The sequence below is a fragment of the Chroicocephalus ridibundus genome, unplaced genomic scaffold (assembly GCF_963924245.1).
Source record: "Chroicocephalus ridibundus unplaced genomic scaffold, bChrRid1.1 SCAFFOLD_410, whole genome shotgun sequence".
Taxonomy (NCBI): domain Eukaryota; kingdom Metazoa; phylum Chordata; class Aves; order Charadriiformes; family Laridae; genus Chroicocephalus; species Chroicocephalus ridibundus.
In genome coordinates, this window is record NW_026961561.1 from 34,855 (window position 1) to 48,229 (window position 13,375).

At 60.0% G+C, this 13,375-nt stretch overlaps 1 protein-coding gene across 1 annotated transcript; it reads left to right on the plus strand.

Annotated features, from left to right (window-relative positions):
* The first annotated feature begins 352 nt into the window (after nt 1-352).
* AKT2 (AKT serine/threonine kinase 2) lies at nt 353-12,309 on the plus strand. Its single transcript, XM_063322016.1, is given in 15 exon segments — nt 353-508; nt 3,775-3,950; nt 4,779-4,907; nt 5,051-5,162; nt 5,336-5,489; nt 5,673-5,804; nt 6,199-6,264; nt 7,937-8,005; nt 8,265-8,387; nt 8,823-8,951; nt 9,973-10,173; nt 10,175-10,188; nt 10,288-10,375; nt 10,484-10,586; nt 12,099-12,309. Coding segments are annotated over 14 exon segments (1,446 nt in total). The 5' UTR covers nt 353-508; nt 3,775-3,904; the 3' UTR covers nt 12,179-12,309.
* The last annotated feature ends 1,066 nt before the right edge of the window (nt 12,310-13,375 follow it).

The following is a 13,375-nucleotide window of genomic DNA, read 5'->3' on the forward strand; positions in this document are numbered from 1 at the left end:
TCCCCCCCCTCAGTTTTTCAGTTTTTGCCTTTCGACCCGCGGAGGAGCTTTTATTTTATTTTATTTTAATTTTTTTTTTTTTTTTTTTTTTTTTTTGTTTGGGCAAATAAAAGCGTGGAAAGTGGAATTGGGGCGGCGGAGTTTGATGCGGCTCGATTTGCATATATGCAAATGAGGCGGAGGGAGGGAGGGAGGGAGAGAGGGAGGGAGGCGGGAGGGGGGGGTGCGCGTGCGCGGCGGGAGGAGGCGGCCCCGCCCCTCGGCGCATGCGCAAGGGCGGCTCCGCGCTCCGGTAACCCCCCCCCCTCCCCCTTTCCCTCACTTCCCCCCCCCCCCCCCCCCTTCCAACTCCGGTGTCCGCTTCCTGCGCTCACCGAGCGGCGGTTCCGGGAGGCGATAAGACAGAACGGGGCGGCGGAGGAGGAGGAGGAAGAGGAGGAGGCGGCGGCGGTGGCGGTTGTGGGGGGGGGAAAGCCCCACCGCTACCGGGATGGGGCGTCCATGACAGGTGAGGAGGCCGCGGCCTTGCTTCCAACACCACCCCCCCCCCACGGCGCCGCGCAATGGTCTCGCCCGCCCCCCGGCTGGGCGCCGCGCGGAACGTACCACCCACCCCACCCCCCCCTCCTCCGGCAGGGGTGCGCGCCGCCGGCTCGCCCCCCCCCCCACCCCGCCGCCGCACCCCCCCCCCCCCCCCAGCGCGCCGCCGAATGGACCCGCCCGTTCTCCTGAGGGGCGTCGCGGGGACCGTACCATCCGCGGAGGCGGGGGGGGGGGGGGGGGGAGCCTGTCCTGGGGCCCTGGCAGGCCTGGGGGGGCCCTGGCAGGCTTGGGGGTCGTGATCCAGGGGGATAATATGGAGGGGGGGGGAAGCGTTATCCAGGGGGATAACATGGGGGGGGGGGGGCTGTTCTAGTACCCTGGTAGGTCTGGGGGGGGGCATAGCAGGCCTAGGGGGGGCCTGCAGGCTTGTGGGGGGGCGTTAGCCAGGGGGAAAACATGGCGGGGGGGGGGGGGGGGCTGTCCTGGGGCCCTGGTAGGTCTGGGGGGACCCTGGCAGGCCTGGGGGAGTGTTATCCAGGGGGATAACATGGGGGGGGGCTGTTTTAGGGGCCCCGGCAGGCTTGGGGGGGTTGTTATCCAGGGGGATAATATGGGGGGGGGGGGGGCGTTATCCAGGGGGATAACATGGAGGGGGGCCTGTCCTGAGGCCCTGGTAGATCTGGGGGGGCCTTCCAGGCTTGGGGGAGGCATTATCCAGGGGGATAATGTCGTGGGGGGGCACTATCCAGTGGGATGATGGCGGGGGGGGGCCTGTCCTGGGGCCCTGGCAGGCCTTGGGGGGGGGGGGTTATCTAGGGGGATAACTTGGGGGGGGGTGGCGGCTGTTATAGGGCCTTGGTAGGTCTGGGGGGGCCATAGCAGGCCTTGGGGGGGTGCTGGCAGGCTTGGGGGGGGCTCAGACAAGCTTGAGGGGGGGTGGCAGGCTTGGGGGGGACGTTATCCAGGGGGATAATATGGGGGGGGGACGTTATCCAGGGGGATAATATGGGGGGGGGGGCGTTATCCAGGGGGATAATATGGGGGGGGGGGGCGTTATCCAGGGGGATAATATGGGGGGGGGGGCATTATCCAGGGGGATAATATGGGGGGGGGGGACACACACCTGTCCTGGGGTCCTGGTAGGTCTGGGGGGGGCCCTGGCAGGCTGGGGGGAGCGTTATCCATGGGGATAACATGGAGGGGGGGGCGTTATCCAGAGGGATAACATGGGGGGGGAGCCTGAACTGGGAGTTATTGGTAGGATTGGGGGGGCCCAGGCAGTTTTTTTGGGGAGGGGGGGCGGGGGGGGCCCCTGTCCTTTCCAGCCTCCTCTGAAAGCTCATCCCCCCCCCAGAGTTCCTCGAAGGCACCAGAAATGGGGCTTTTTTTGGGGGTGATTTTGGTTTTTTGGGGTTTTTTTTTTGGTTTTGGGTTTGGGTTTTTTTGGGGGGGTTTTTTTTTTTTTTTTGGAATCGCCGCTTTTCGGTGCCTACCTGGGAAAGCGCACTGGCCCGCCTCGGGTGGGGCTGTCCGAATCCCGGCGGATACGATCCCGCTCCGTCGTTCGGAAATAACCGAAACGATGGGGAAAAACGCGGCGTGCGGCTAACGACGGCCGCTCGTTCCCGCTCCTCGTTAGCGCCTTAAAAACCCTCCGCTGCCCGCCAAGACGAGGGAACGCTTCGAGCCGACGGCGATTCCCGAATCCCGATTCTCCCCGCTGGTGTAATTATCTTTTAACTCGCCCCCAAAAACGATTCGGGTGGATTTAGTTATTATTTTTATTTTTAAAAACCCGTCGTTTTTGGTTCACGTCGCTCCGGAAGGTCGAGGCGGTGTCGGCTCGGAGAAATCCGCGCGTTCCGGATTCGAGAGCCTCGCCGTCCCGCGCTTTTGCGGGACAATCTAATCCAAGGCCGGGTACGCTTAATCGAAGGCTTTTAATTGCCGCCGGGATAATTAGTGGAGCGCGGAATGCCGACAAGCGACGATCCCAGATTTCCCCGAAAACTGGATTCGCTCCGACGCCGGGAATCCCGCAACCCTGTGGAATCGCTCGGTTTGGGCCCATTTTTTTGTAATTTGGAGGATTTTGATTTTTTTTAATTAAAGCCTCTCGGCACCTCGTTAGCGTCTGCCGAGCGGATCCCTCGCAGGGGGATTAACGGCAACGAGGTTTTTGCCGGAATCCGGTGGGAAGTGGATCTGTCCGAAGATTGACCCAGCGTGCGCTGCCCAAATTACCTGCCCCGCGTCCGGGCGGGCGGAGGGAATTCCCCAAAAATCCTCCTCCCCCCGTTGCCGGAGCATCCTGGGATGCTCGCGCTTCCCATCCAGGGAGATTTCCGGAAGCGAGGAAGAGGAATTATTCCCTCCGCTTCCGTTCGCGCGGCGGAGGGAGAGCTTTGAAAGCGGAGATTTGAAAATCAGGCTGGGAGTTTAGGAGTTAGGCGGGGAGCTGGGATGGATCCCGAGGGATCGCAGGGAAGCGGCAGCTCCCTGAGGGATAACGCCGCGTCCGGGGAATCCATCCGGGACTGCTACGGCTCTTTTCTCGCTTGGGATGGAGCTGGAAAACCCCAACCCCTCGCGCCCGGCTGTAAATTTATGGGATTGGAGTTTATTTTATCTTGGAAAATCACGGTCGGGGTGGGGGTCCGGGGGGGGGTGGGGGGGAATAAGGGAAGCAGCAAATCCAAGGTGGCTCCGGGGAAACCCGAAGCTGGGGACGATCCCCTCCGGCCACCGCCGGGACGCGGCACGTCCCGCGTCGCAGCGGAATTTCGGAGCCCGGGGGAGTTAAATCCCCGTCAGGTGACTCCGATTAATTTTTCTCGAGCTGTTTGTTTTCCAAGGCACCGTTTTCCCCTCCCCGTCGTCCCCCCCCACCCCTACCCCCCCCCAAGCCTTTCCCGGAGCTTGTCCCAACTTTTCCCAAGCTTTTTTTAAATCCCCCCTCGTGCAGTGGCCGGGTGAAGGGACGATGCCGACAAACCTCCTCCGTCCCGGCCCCCCCTCCAGGTTTGCAAGGCCGTCGCGCTCATTTTCTTTGAATTTTGGGTTGTTTTGTGGGGTTTTTTTTTGGGGGGGGGGTGAAAACGGGGGCAACGGAGGAGTTTTTAAATCCGTGCGTGATGGCGGGGGGAGGGGAGGGGGGGGGGGGTGCGGGAACCTGGACGGAAAGCGGGGAAAGGAAAAAGCGTTGAGCATCTCTCTCCTCTTCTCCCCCAGGTCGCCTCCGCTCTCCCTACGGGCCGTAGCCGTTTCCCCGCTCCGGCGGCAGAGAAGGGGGGGTTAGAAGAGCCCCCCCCCCAACACACACACCCCCACACACACCCCCCCACCCCTCCCCGGCACCACCATGACCGACGTGGCGGTGGTGAAGGAAGGCTGGCTGCACAAGAGAGGTGAGGGAAAAGCCGGAGAGGCGGCTCGGAAGCGGTGGCGTTCCTCCAAGGACGGGGTTCATCCCGGGGAATCCAACTCCGCAGCTGCCGCTCGGGAAAGGAGAGCTCCGGTTTCCAGTTACCGGGCGATTTTTTTATTTTTTTATTTATTTTTTTTTAACCGTTCCCCGGCGTAAAAAAAAAAAACAGGGCTGGGGTTGCCCCGAAACGGACCACGAAGCACCTCGGCATCCTCAGAGCATCCCAAATTCCTCGCTTTCGGCTTTTTTTCCGCTCCGGGCACGGCTCGGCGACGATCGGCGATGCCGCTTTGCCGGCAAAGCCTCCGGCGGCGACGTTTTTTTATTTGCTTGCCGCCTCAGGAAAGCCGGAGGCCCATCCCAACATCTCCCCGCGGACCTTCTGGCCCGCCAGGTTCATGGATTCCTCCTCCTTCCGGGAAAAAACAGCGGGAGAGAGCGAAACCGGCGTCTCCCACCGCTGCCATGTCTTTATCCGGAGCCGCCGAGGTCGCTCCGGATCCGTTTTGGAGCTGCCGGGGTGGGGACGCACGAAAGCTTTTTTTTTTTTTTTTTTTTCCTTTTTTTTTTTTTGGCGCCGCGTTCCCTTTTGCCAGCGTTTTTCGGGCCGTCCTCTCCTACATCACAGCTTTTTGTGGGAGCTGCTCCGAAGCCTGGGAGAAATCCACCCCATCCGCTTAATTTTCCGGCTACGAGGGGGGTCCTTCCGCCTTTTAATTTTCCCTCTGGGCCGTGGGGAAACCCCCGCCGAGGGGGTCCATTCCCAAAAAAAAACCAAACCCCCTCCATCCTCTTTTTTTCCCTGCAGGGGAATACATCAAAACGTGGCGGCCCCGTTATTTCCTGCTGAAAAGCGACGGCTCCTTCATCGGCTACAAGGAACGGCCGGAGACGGCCGACCAGAGCTTGCCCCCTCTCAATAACTTCTCGGTGGCAGGTAACGCGGACGCGTTTTCGTCGTCCCCCCCGCCCCGGTGTCGCTAGGGAAGGGTTTTGGGATGATCCCGAACAATCGTCGTCCCCCCTGGTTTTTTTATTTTATTTTTTCCCCTTTTTTTTCCCGGGTTTCGGACATGGCAGAGTGCCAGCTGATGAAGACGGAGCGGCCCCGGCCCAACACCTTCGTCATCCGCTGCTTGCAATGGACGACGGTCATCGAGAGGACCTTCCACGTGGACTCTCCCGAAGAGCGGTAAGGCCCGCGGGACGGCCTTTTCCTTCGGGAATCCGGGATAAACAGCGCCTTGCCTCCAGCAGCTGGAGGAGAACAACCCAAAAAACCTCGCGGCTGCCACTCCCGGTGCCGCCAATCCGCGTTTTTTTTTATTTTTTTTTTATTTTTTTGTTGTTGTTGTCTCTCCCTAGCGAGGAGTGGATGCGAGCCATCCAAACGGTAGCCAACAGCCTGAAGAACCAGGAGCCGGAGGCGGATACGATGGATTACAAATGCGGATCTCCTAACGACGGCACCGGCGCCGAGGAGATGGAGGTGGCCGTCAGCAAAACCCGCGCCAAGGCCGTAAGTCGTCCCCCTCCTCGACGCGGGATTGGGAATTTCGCTTCGTGGGATGAACCTCGTCCGCGCGGTATCCGCTGTCACCGGGAGAACGGCAGGGGGCGGGGGGGGCGGAAATAGGTCGGAAAAGCCTTTTTCCCCATCCCGCTCGCCCAACTCGCCTCCGTCTCCTCCTTTCTCCCCCAGACCATGAACGATTTCGATTACCTGAAACTCCTGGGAAAAGGCACTTTCGGCAAAGTCATCTTGGTGCGGGAAAAAGCCACCGGCCGTTACTACGCCATGAAAATCCTCCGGAAAGAGGTCATCATTGCCAAAGTACGTGCCGGAGCCCCAAAGGGAGGGAGTCGGAGCTCGTCGGGATCGCGGAACGGTCCGGGGGGGGGTCGGAAGGGATTTTTCCAAACCTCCCCCCCGGCCCCGCCACCCCCTTTCATATTTTGGGATGCGCTTTCAAAACGCTTCCCCGAGCCGTGGCCGGCTCCTCTAAACACGCCGGGGGGAATTCCAGGAATTACCCTGGAATGGTGACGGTTGGGCGCTTGGAGCTCCCAGGACTTTTTTTTTTCTTTTTTCCTGGGAATCGCTGGCGGCGGTGCCAAAAAAAAACAAACCCCAAAAAAACCAACCAAACAAAAAACCCCCAAACCCTCCGGGTTTTCCAGAAGGAAGCGGGGAGGGATTAAACGGAATTTCTCCTCCCTCTCCGCAGGACGAGGTGGCGCACACGGTGACGGAGAGCCGGGTGCTGCAGAACACCAGGCACCCCTTCCTCACCGTAAGTCTGGCCACGGGGCAAGCGAAAAAGGCCGGTGGGGGGGCAAGTGTCAACGCGCCGGGGGCCGGGGGGAGGGAAGGGACGGCATCCAGAGGGACCTGGAGAGGTGGGACCCTGCCGACCTCCCGGAATTCAACCGGGCTGAGGGGGGCAAGGATCCTGCCTGTGGGATCGGGGGCGATCCCGAGCACGAATCCAAGTTGGGAGGAGGAATGGCTTGGACCGAGGAGGAGGATTTGGGGGGGGTCGGGGCGGGGGGGGGGGGGTGTGGGGCTGGACGCGGAGCTGTTGGAGCGGGGCCGGAGGAGGCCCCCGGAGATGCTGGGAGGGCCGGGATGAGTTGGAGGTGGGGGGGGGGGGGGGGGCGCGTTCAGCCTGGAGAAGAGAAGGCTCCGGGGAGACCTTGGAGCCCCTTCCAGTCCCTAAAGGAGCTCCGGGAAAGCCCTCCGGATCAGGGAAGGGAACCGCGGAACAAGAGACGGGGGTTTTAAGGTAAAAAAAGGGGAGATTTAGATGAGAGACGGGCAAGAAATTTATTCTGAGGGCGACGAGCCCCCGGCCCAGGTTGCCCGGAGAAGCTGTGGCTGCCCCACACCCGGAGGGCTTCGAGGCCAGGTTGGAGGGGGCTTGGGGCAACCTGGGCTAGTTGAAGATGTCCCGGCTCGTGGCCCGGGGCCGGGGTGGGGGTGGCACTGGGTGGCCTTTAAGGTAAGTACACGCCGCTTACGGGTTCCGTGGCGCCATCCCCCTTCCCGCATCCGTTGGATTATCACGGAGGTCGCCCGCGGAATCTGCCCCCCCCCCCCCCCGCTCCATCCCCAGCGTCGCTTCGCAAGTGATGTCCAACGGGGAACGGCCGAGGGAGAGGATTTTTGATCGGTTTAGGAATTATTCCGCACCCTTCCCACCCCCCGCCCCCCCCCCCGGCCTCTGGAAGCGCAGAACCCCCGCTGCCTCTCCCAGCCCTTTTCCTTTTTCCATTTCCGTTTCCTCCATTTCCTCCCCCTTTCCCTTTTTCCTCCCCCTTTCCCTTTTTCCTCCCCCTTTCCCTTTTTCCTCCCCCTTTCCCTTTTTCCTCCCCCTTTCCCTTTTTCCTCCCCCTTTCCCTTTTTCCTCCCCCTTTCCCTTTTTCCTCCCCCTTTCCCTTTTTCCTCCCCCTTTCCCTTTTTCCTCCCCCTTTCCCTTTTTCCTCCCCCTTTCCCTTTTTCCTCCCCCTTTCCCTTTTTCCTCCCCCTTTCCCTTTTTCCTCCCCCTTTCCCTTTTTCCTCCCCCTTTCCCTTTTTCCTCCCCCTTTCCCTTTTTCCTCCCCCTTTCCCTTTTTCCTCCCCCTTTCCCTTTTTCCTCCCCCTTTCCCTTTTTCCTCCCCCTTTCCCTTTTTCCTCCCCCTTTCCCTTTTTCCTCCCCCTTTCCCTTTTTCCTCCCCCTTTCCCTTTTTCCTCCCCCTTTCCCTTTTTCCTCCCCCTTTCCCTTTTTCCTCCCCCTTTCCCTTTTTCCTCCTCCCTTTCCCTTTTTCCTCCTCCCTTTCCCTTTTTCCTCCTCCCTTTCCCTTTCCCGCCTCCCCCTTTCCCTTTTCCGCCTCCTCCTTTTTCCTCCCCCCTTTTCCTCCCCTTTCCTTTTCCTCCCTCTTCACTTCCTTTCCCCTCCCTCACTTTTGTTTTTCCCTCTCTCCCAGGCATTGAAATACGCCTTCCAGACAAACGACCGCCTCTGCTTCGTCATGGAGTACGCCAACGGCGGAGAGGTGGGAGCCCAAGGCTCGGGGGGAGGAATTTAATCCCGCCCGTTTTCCCCTCGGCACGCGTTTCGGGAGGCAGACCCCGGGGGATTGGAGAGGGGGGGGACACACCATCGATATTTCGACCGCTCCCGCGAGGAGCTTAGGCCCCGTATGACGGCATTAGCCGCGTGCCGAGGGCGATTAACCCAATTCGTTGGGATTTTTTTAAGCGCTTGTGGCTCAACCTCTTCTTTTTCTTTTTTTTTTTCCTTTCCCCTCCAAGCTCTTTTTCCACCTCTCGAGAGAACGCGTCTTCACGGAAGACCGAGCCCGTTTTTACGGGGCGGAAATAGTCTCAGCGCTGGAATACCTGCATTCCCGGGACGTGGTGTACAGGGACATCAAGGTACCGCCTCCGCGAGCGACGCCTTCGCCCCATCGGCTGCAATTTTCATCTCCCCCACTTGGCGTTTTGCGGGTGCCGAGTCCTAAAATCCCCTCAAAATCCCCCCGAGGGACCCTGGAGAAGGGTTTTCAGCCGGCGCAACGTTGTGTTGGGGTTGACGGAAGAGCCGCGTTTCTCCGTTCCCGCTCTCCGCTCGGAGCCGGGGATGTTTTTCCAGCCGCGTGGGCGCGGGAGGGAAGGCGGGAGCTCGGCTGGGGAAGGGAGAGCTTGAACCTCGTCCCCCATCACGCGGCGATGGACCCAGACCCCCAAAACCATCCGACGGAGCCTTCCGGGGAGCAGCGTCCCGCTCCCGACTTCGCTGGGCTCCAAATCTTTTCTCCTACCTCTTTTGTTTTGTTTTGGTTTGGTTTGGTTTGATTTCCTGTATTTCAGCTGGAAAACCTCATGCTGGACAAAGACGGCCACATCAAAATCACCGACTTCGGGCTCTGCAAGGAAGGCATCTCCGATGGAGCCACCATGAAGACCTTCTGCGGCACTCCCGAGTACCTGGCTCCGGAGGTAATTCCAGCCTTCCCGCCGCTTTCCTCCTTGGAGGCCTCCTTGGAGGCTTTGCTCCAAACTCTTGTGCCAAAGAGCTTTCTCCCTGGAGGTCCTTCCATTCCGCGGAGGGTCCTTCCATTCTGCGGAGGGTCCTTCCATTCCCATGAGGTCCTTCCTTTCCGGGGAGGTTCCTCCTTTCCCTGGAGGTCCTTCCTTTCCACAGAAGACCTTCCTTTCCCTGGAGCTTCTTCCTTTCGCTGGAGCTCCTTCCTTTCCGGGGAGGTTCCTCCTTTCTGTGGAGGTCTTTCCATTCCCATGAGGTCCCTCCTTTCCCTGGAGGTTGTTCCTTTCCATGGAGGTCTTTCCTTTCCCAGGAGGTCGTTCCTTTCTGGGGAGGTTCCTCCTCTCCCAGGAGGACCTTCCTTTCCATGGAGGTCCTTCCTTTCCATTGAGCGTCCTCCATTCCACGGAGGTCATTCCTTTCCCTGGAGGTTCTTCCTTTCCATGGAGGTCCTTCCTTTCCATTGAGCTTCCTCCTTTCTGTGGAGCTCCTTCCTTTCCCTGGAGGTTCTTCCTTTCCATGGAGGTCCTTCCTTTCCATTGAGCTTCCTCCTTTCCGTGGAGCTCCTTCCTTTCCCTGGAGGTTCCTCCTTTCCGTGGAGCTCCTTCCTTTCCCTGGAGGTTCTTCCTTTCCGTGGATGTTCCTCCTTTCCATGGAGGTCTTTCCATTCCCATGAGGTCATTCCTTTACGCGGAGCTTCTTCCTTTCCCTGGAGCTCCTTCCTTTCCGCGGACGTTCCTCCTTTCCGCGGAGGTCCTTCCACTCCCAAGTGGTCCTTCCTTTCCGCGGAGGTCGTTCCTTTCCACGGAGCTTTTTCCTTTCCTGGAGGTTCGTCCTCCCCGTGGCTTTTCCCAACCCGGGGGCACGGGGGTCATATCTAGAACGGCTTTCCCTCCTCGTCTTGCCGCCCCTGCTTCTTCCACCTCCTCCGCACCATCCTCACCCTCTTCCTGCCCCCCCCCCCCCCCCCCGGCGCAGGTCCTGGAGGACAACGATTACGGCCGGGCCGTGGACTGGTGGGGCCTGGGGGTCGTCATGTACGAGATGATGTGCGGCCGCCTCCCCTTCTACAACCAGGACCACGAACGCCTCTTCGAGCTCATCCTCATGGAGGAGATCCGCTTCCCGCGCACCCTCAGCCCCGAGGCCAAATCCCTGCTGGCCGGGCTGCTCAAGAAGGGATCCCAAACAACGGTGAGGAGCCGGTGGGGGGAATTTTGTTGGGGGGGGGGGGGGGGGGGGGGGGGCGGGGGGGTGTGAAACGCGGTTCTGGAAGCTTCTGTGTGCCCGCAGGCTGGGCGGAGGTCCCAACGACGCCAAGGAGGTGATGGAGCATCGCTTCTTCGCCCCCATCAACTGGCAGGACGTGGTGCAGAAGAAGGTGGGAAGGGACGGGAGTGCTTTTTTTTGGCGGGGGGGGGGGACACACGACCCACGCAAAGGGACAAGGTCGCGGGGGGGGGGGCTCAAACTTGTGGTTTCCCCCCAGCTCGTCCCGCCCTTCAAACCCCAAGTCACCTCCGAGATCGACACGCGCTATTTCGACGACGAATTCACCGCCCAGTCCATCACCATCACCCCCCCGGATCGCTGTGAGTGTCGTGTCCCCCCCCCCCCTGCCCGCCGCCGCCCCCCCCAGGCGGGGACCACACCACCCCCCCACCCCCCCCCCACCCCCCAAGGCTTTGCGTCACCTTCCTCTCCCCCCAACCTCCTTTTGTCCTGGCACCCGGGGGTGGGGGGCGCTGGTGGCTCCGGAAAACCTCGGGGACCCTCTCCCTGCCACCCCCCCACCCCGGAGAGGTTTTGGCCAGCTTTGGTGGCCTCCTGGCCATTTTCGGCAGCCTCTTGGCGGGCTTCAGTGACCTCTTGGCCGTGTTTGGTGGCCTCTTGGCCATTTCAGGCAGCCTCTTGGCCGTGTTTGGTGGCCTCTTGGCCATTTCAGGCAGCCTCTTGGCCGTGTTTGGTGGCCTCTTGGCCGTGTTCGGTGGCCTCTTGGCCAGCTGCGGCAGCCTCCTGGCCATGTTCGGAGGCCTCTTGGCCAGCTTTGGTGGCCTCTTGGACATTTTCGGTGGCCTCTTGCACACTTTTGGCAGCCTCTTGGCAGGCTTCAGTGGCCTCTTGGCCGTGTTTGGTGGCCTCTTGGCCAGCTGCAGCAGCCTTTGGGCCATTTTCGGTGGGCTCTTGACCATTTTCGGTGGCCTCTTGGCCATTGTTGGAGGCCTCTTGGCCATGTTCGGTGGCCTCTTGGCCAGCTGTGGCAGCCTCTGGGCCATTTTCGGTGGCCTCCTGGCCATTTTCGGCGGCCTCTTGGCAAGCTTCAGTGGCCTCTTGGCTGTGTTCGGTGGCCTCTTGGCCAATTTTGGAGGCCTGTTGGCCAAGTTTGGTGGCCTCTTGGCCAGCTGCGGCAGCCTCTGGGCCGTTTTCGGTGGCCTCCTGGCCATTTTCGGCGGCCTCTTGGCAGGCTTCAGTGGCCTCTTGGCTGTGTTTGGTGGCCTCTTGGCCAATTTTGGAGGCCTGTTGGCCGTGTTTGGTGGCCTCTTGGCCAGCTGCGGCAGCCTCTGGGCTGTGTTCGGTGGCCTCTTTGCTGTGTTCGGTGGCCTCGGCCATTTTTGGAGGCCTGTTGGCCATGTTAGGTGGCCTCTTGGCCAGCTGTGGCAGCCTCTGGGCCGTTTTTGGTGGCCTCCTGGCCATGTTTGGTGGCCTCCTGGCCATTTTCGGCAGCCTCTTGGCAGGCTTCAGTGGTCTCTTGGCCGTGTTTGGTGGCCTCTTGGCCATTTTTGGAGGCCCGTTGGCCATGTTCGGTGGCCTCTTGGCCAGCTGTGGCAGCCTCTGGGCCATTTTTGGTGGCCTCCTGGCCATGTTTGGTGGCCTCCTGGCCAATTTCGGCAGCCTCTTGGCAGGCTTCAGTGGCCTCTTGGCCGTGTTTGGTGGCCTCTTGGCCATGTTTGGTGGCCTCTTGGCCGTGTTTGGTGGCCTCTTGGCCGTGTTTGGCGGCCTCTTGGCCAGCTGCCCTCCCAGGGAAGGGTGACGAAGGCGCCGGGAAAGGCTTTTCCGGCTTTTTCCCTCTTCCTCAAACCTTTTTCCCCTTCCCGGCTTCGCAGACGACAACATGGGCTCCCTGGAAAACGACCAGCGGACGCACTTCCCGCAGTTCTCCTACTCCGCCAGCATCCGGGAATAACTGGGATTCGGCCTCCGAGGAAGAGGAGGAGGAGGAGGAAGAAGAGAAGGAGGAGGAAGAGGAGGAAGGAGGAGGATTTGGGGGTTCACTCACCGCAGGGAGATTCCCTTTTCCGGCGGAAAGGGCCGGGGGGGGCCGGAACGCGCCGTGGTGCCTTTCGGAAGCCCATAACCCCCCCCCCCCCCCGCACACCCCCCCCCCCTGCCTGGCCTGGGACTGCTCGGACTTTTTAATTAATTATTATTTTTATTTCTTTTTTTTTTTTTTTTCTTTTTTTTTTTTTTCCTCCCTCCCCTCAAACTCCTCCAAGTGCCCGCGGCTTTTTAAACCGACCCCCCCCCCCCACAAACACACACCCCCCCCCAAAACACACACAACCGTGGCCTTGACAACCCCCCCGCACCCCCCCCAGTAAAACCCACTGCTCCCAGTTTTGGGGGGAAAAGCTGGATTTTTTTTTGTTTGATAGAAATGGGGGGGGGGGCAACAGGACAGGACCCCCCCCCCCCCAAACACCGAGGGTGATGGGGGGCACGTCCCCCTCCAGCTGAACCTACGGAAAAACTAAGGTGTGGGGGGGGGGGACAGAAAGAAAAAAAAACCAAAAAAAAAAAACCCCCCCCCGCTCCGAGGAAAACGCCGTCCTAAAAAGTGAGAGTTTTTGGCTTTTTTTTTTGGGTTTTTTTTTGGGTGCCTTAAAGCCAAGTGAGGCCGCGGTGACATCGCGGTGACGTCCTGGAGGGGTGACGGCGCCGGATGAAGGTGACAAACTGGACTTGTGTCATCCCCGTCGCCCCCCCCCCCCGTTGCCAAAACCAGGGCCGGGGTTTGGAGCTTTTGGCCGCCGGATGGAGCCGAAGAAAAAAAAAAAACCAAAACAACAAAAAAGCGCCTTTTTTTGGGGGGGGGGTTTTTTTCGTCGCTCGGTTTCAAGTTGCCCAAATCCACTTGGATTCACCTCGGAAAAAAAAGAAGACCCCGGCGGAGCAAGGAGGGGGGAGGGGGTGAGATACCCCCCCCCCCAACAACCTGGACAAGGCGTCCCCGGCACCGGATTCGTACGGTACAAGCAATAAAAACGGGGGATTATTTTTTTTCTTTTTTTTCATTTCGTTGATTTTTATTATTTTATAATTTTTTTTGTTCTTCTTTTCTTCTTTCTTTTTTTTTTTTTTTTTTTTTTTTTCGGAGAAACGG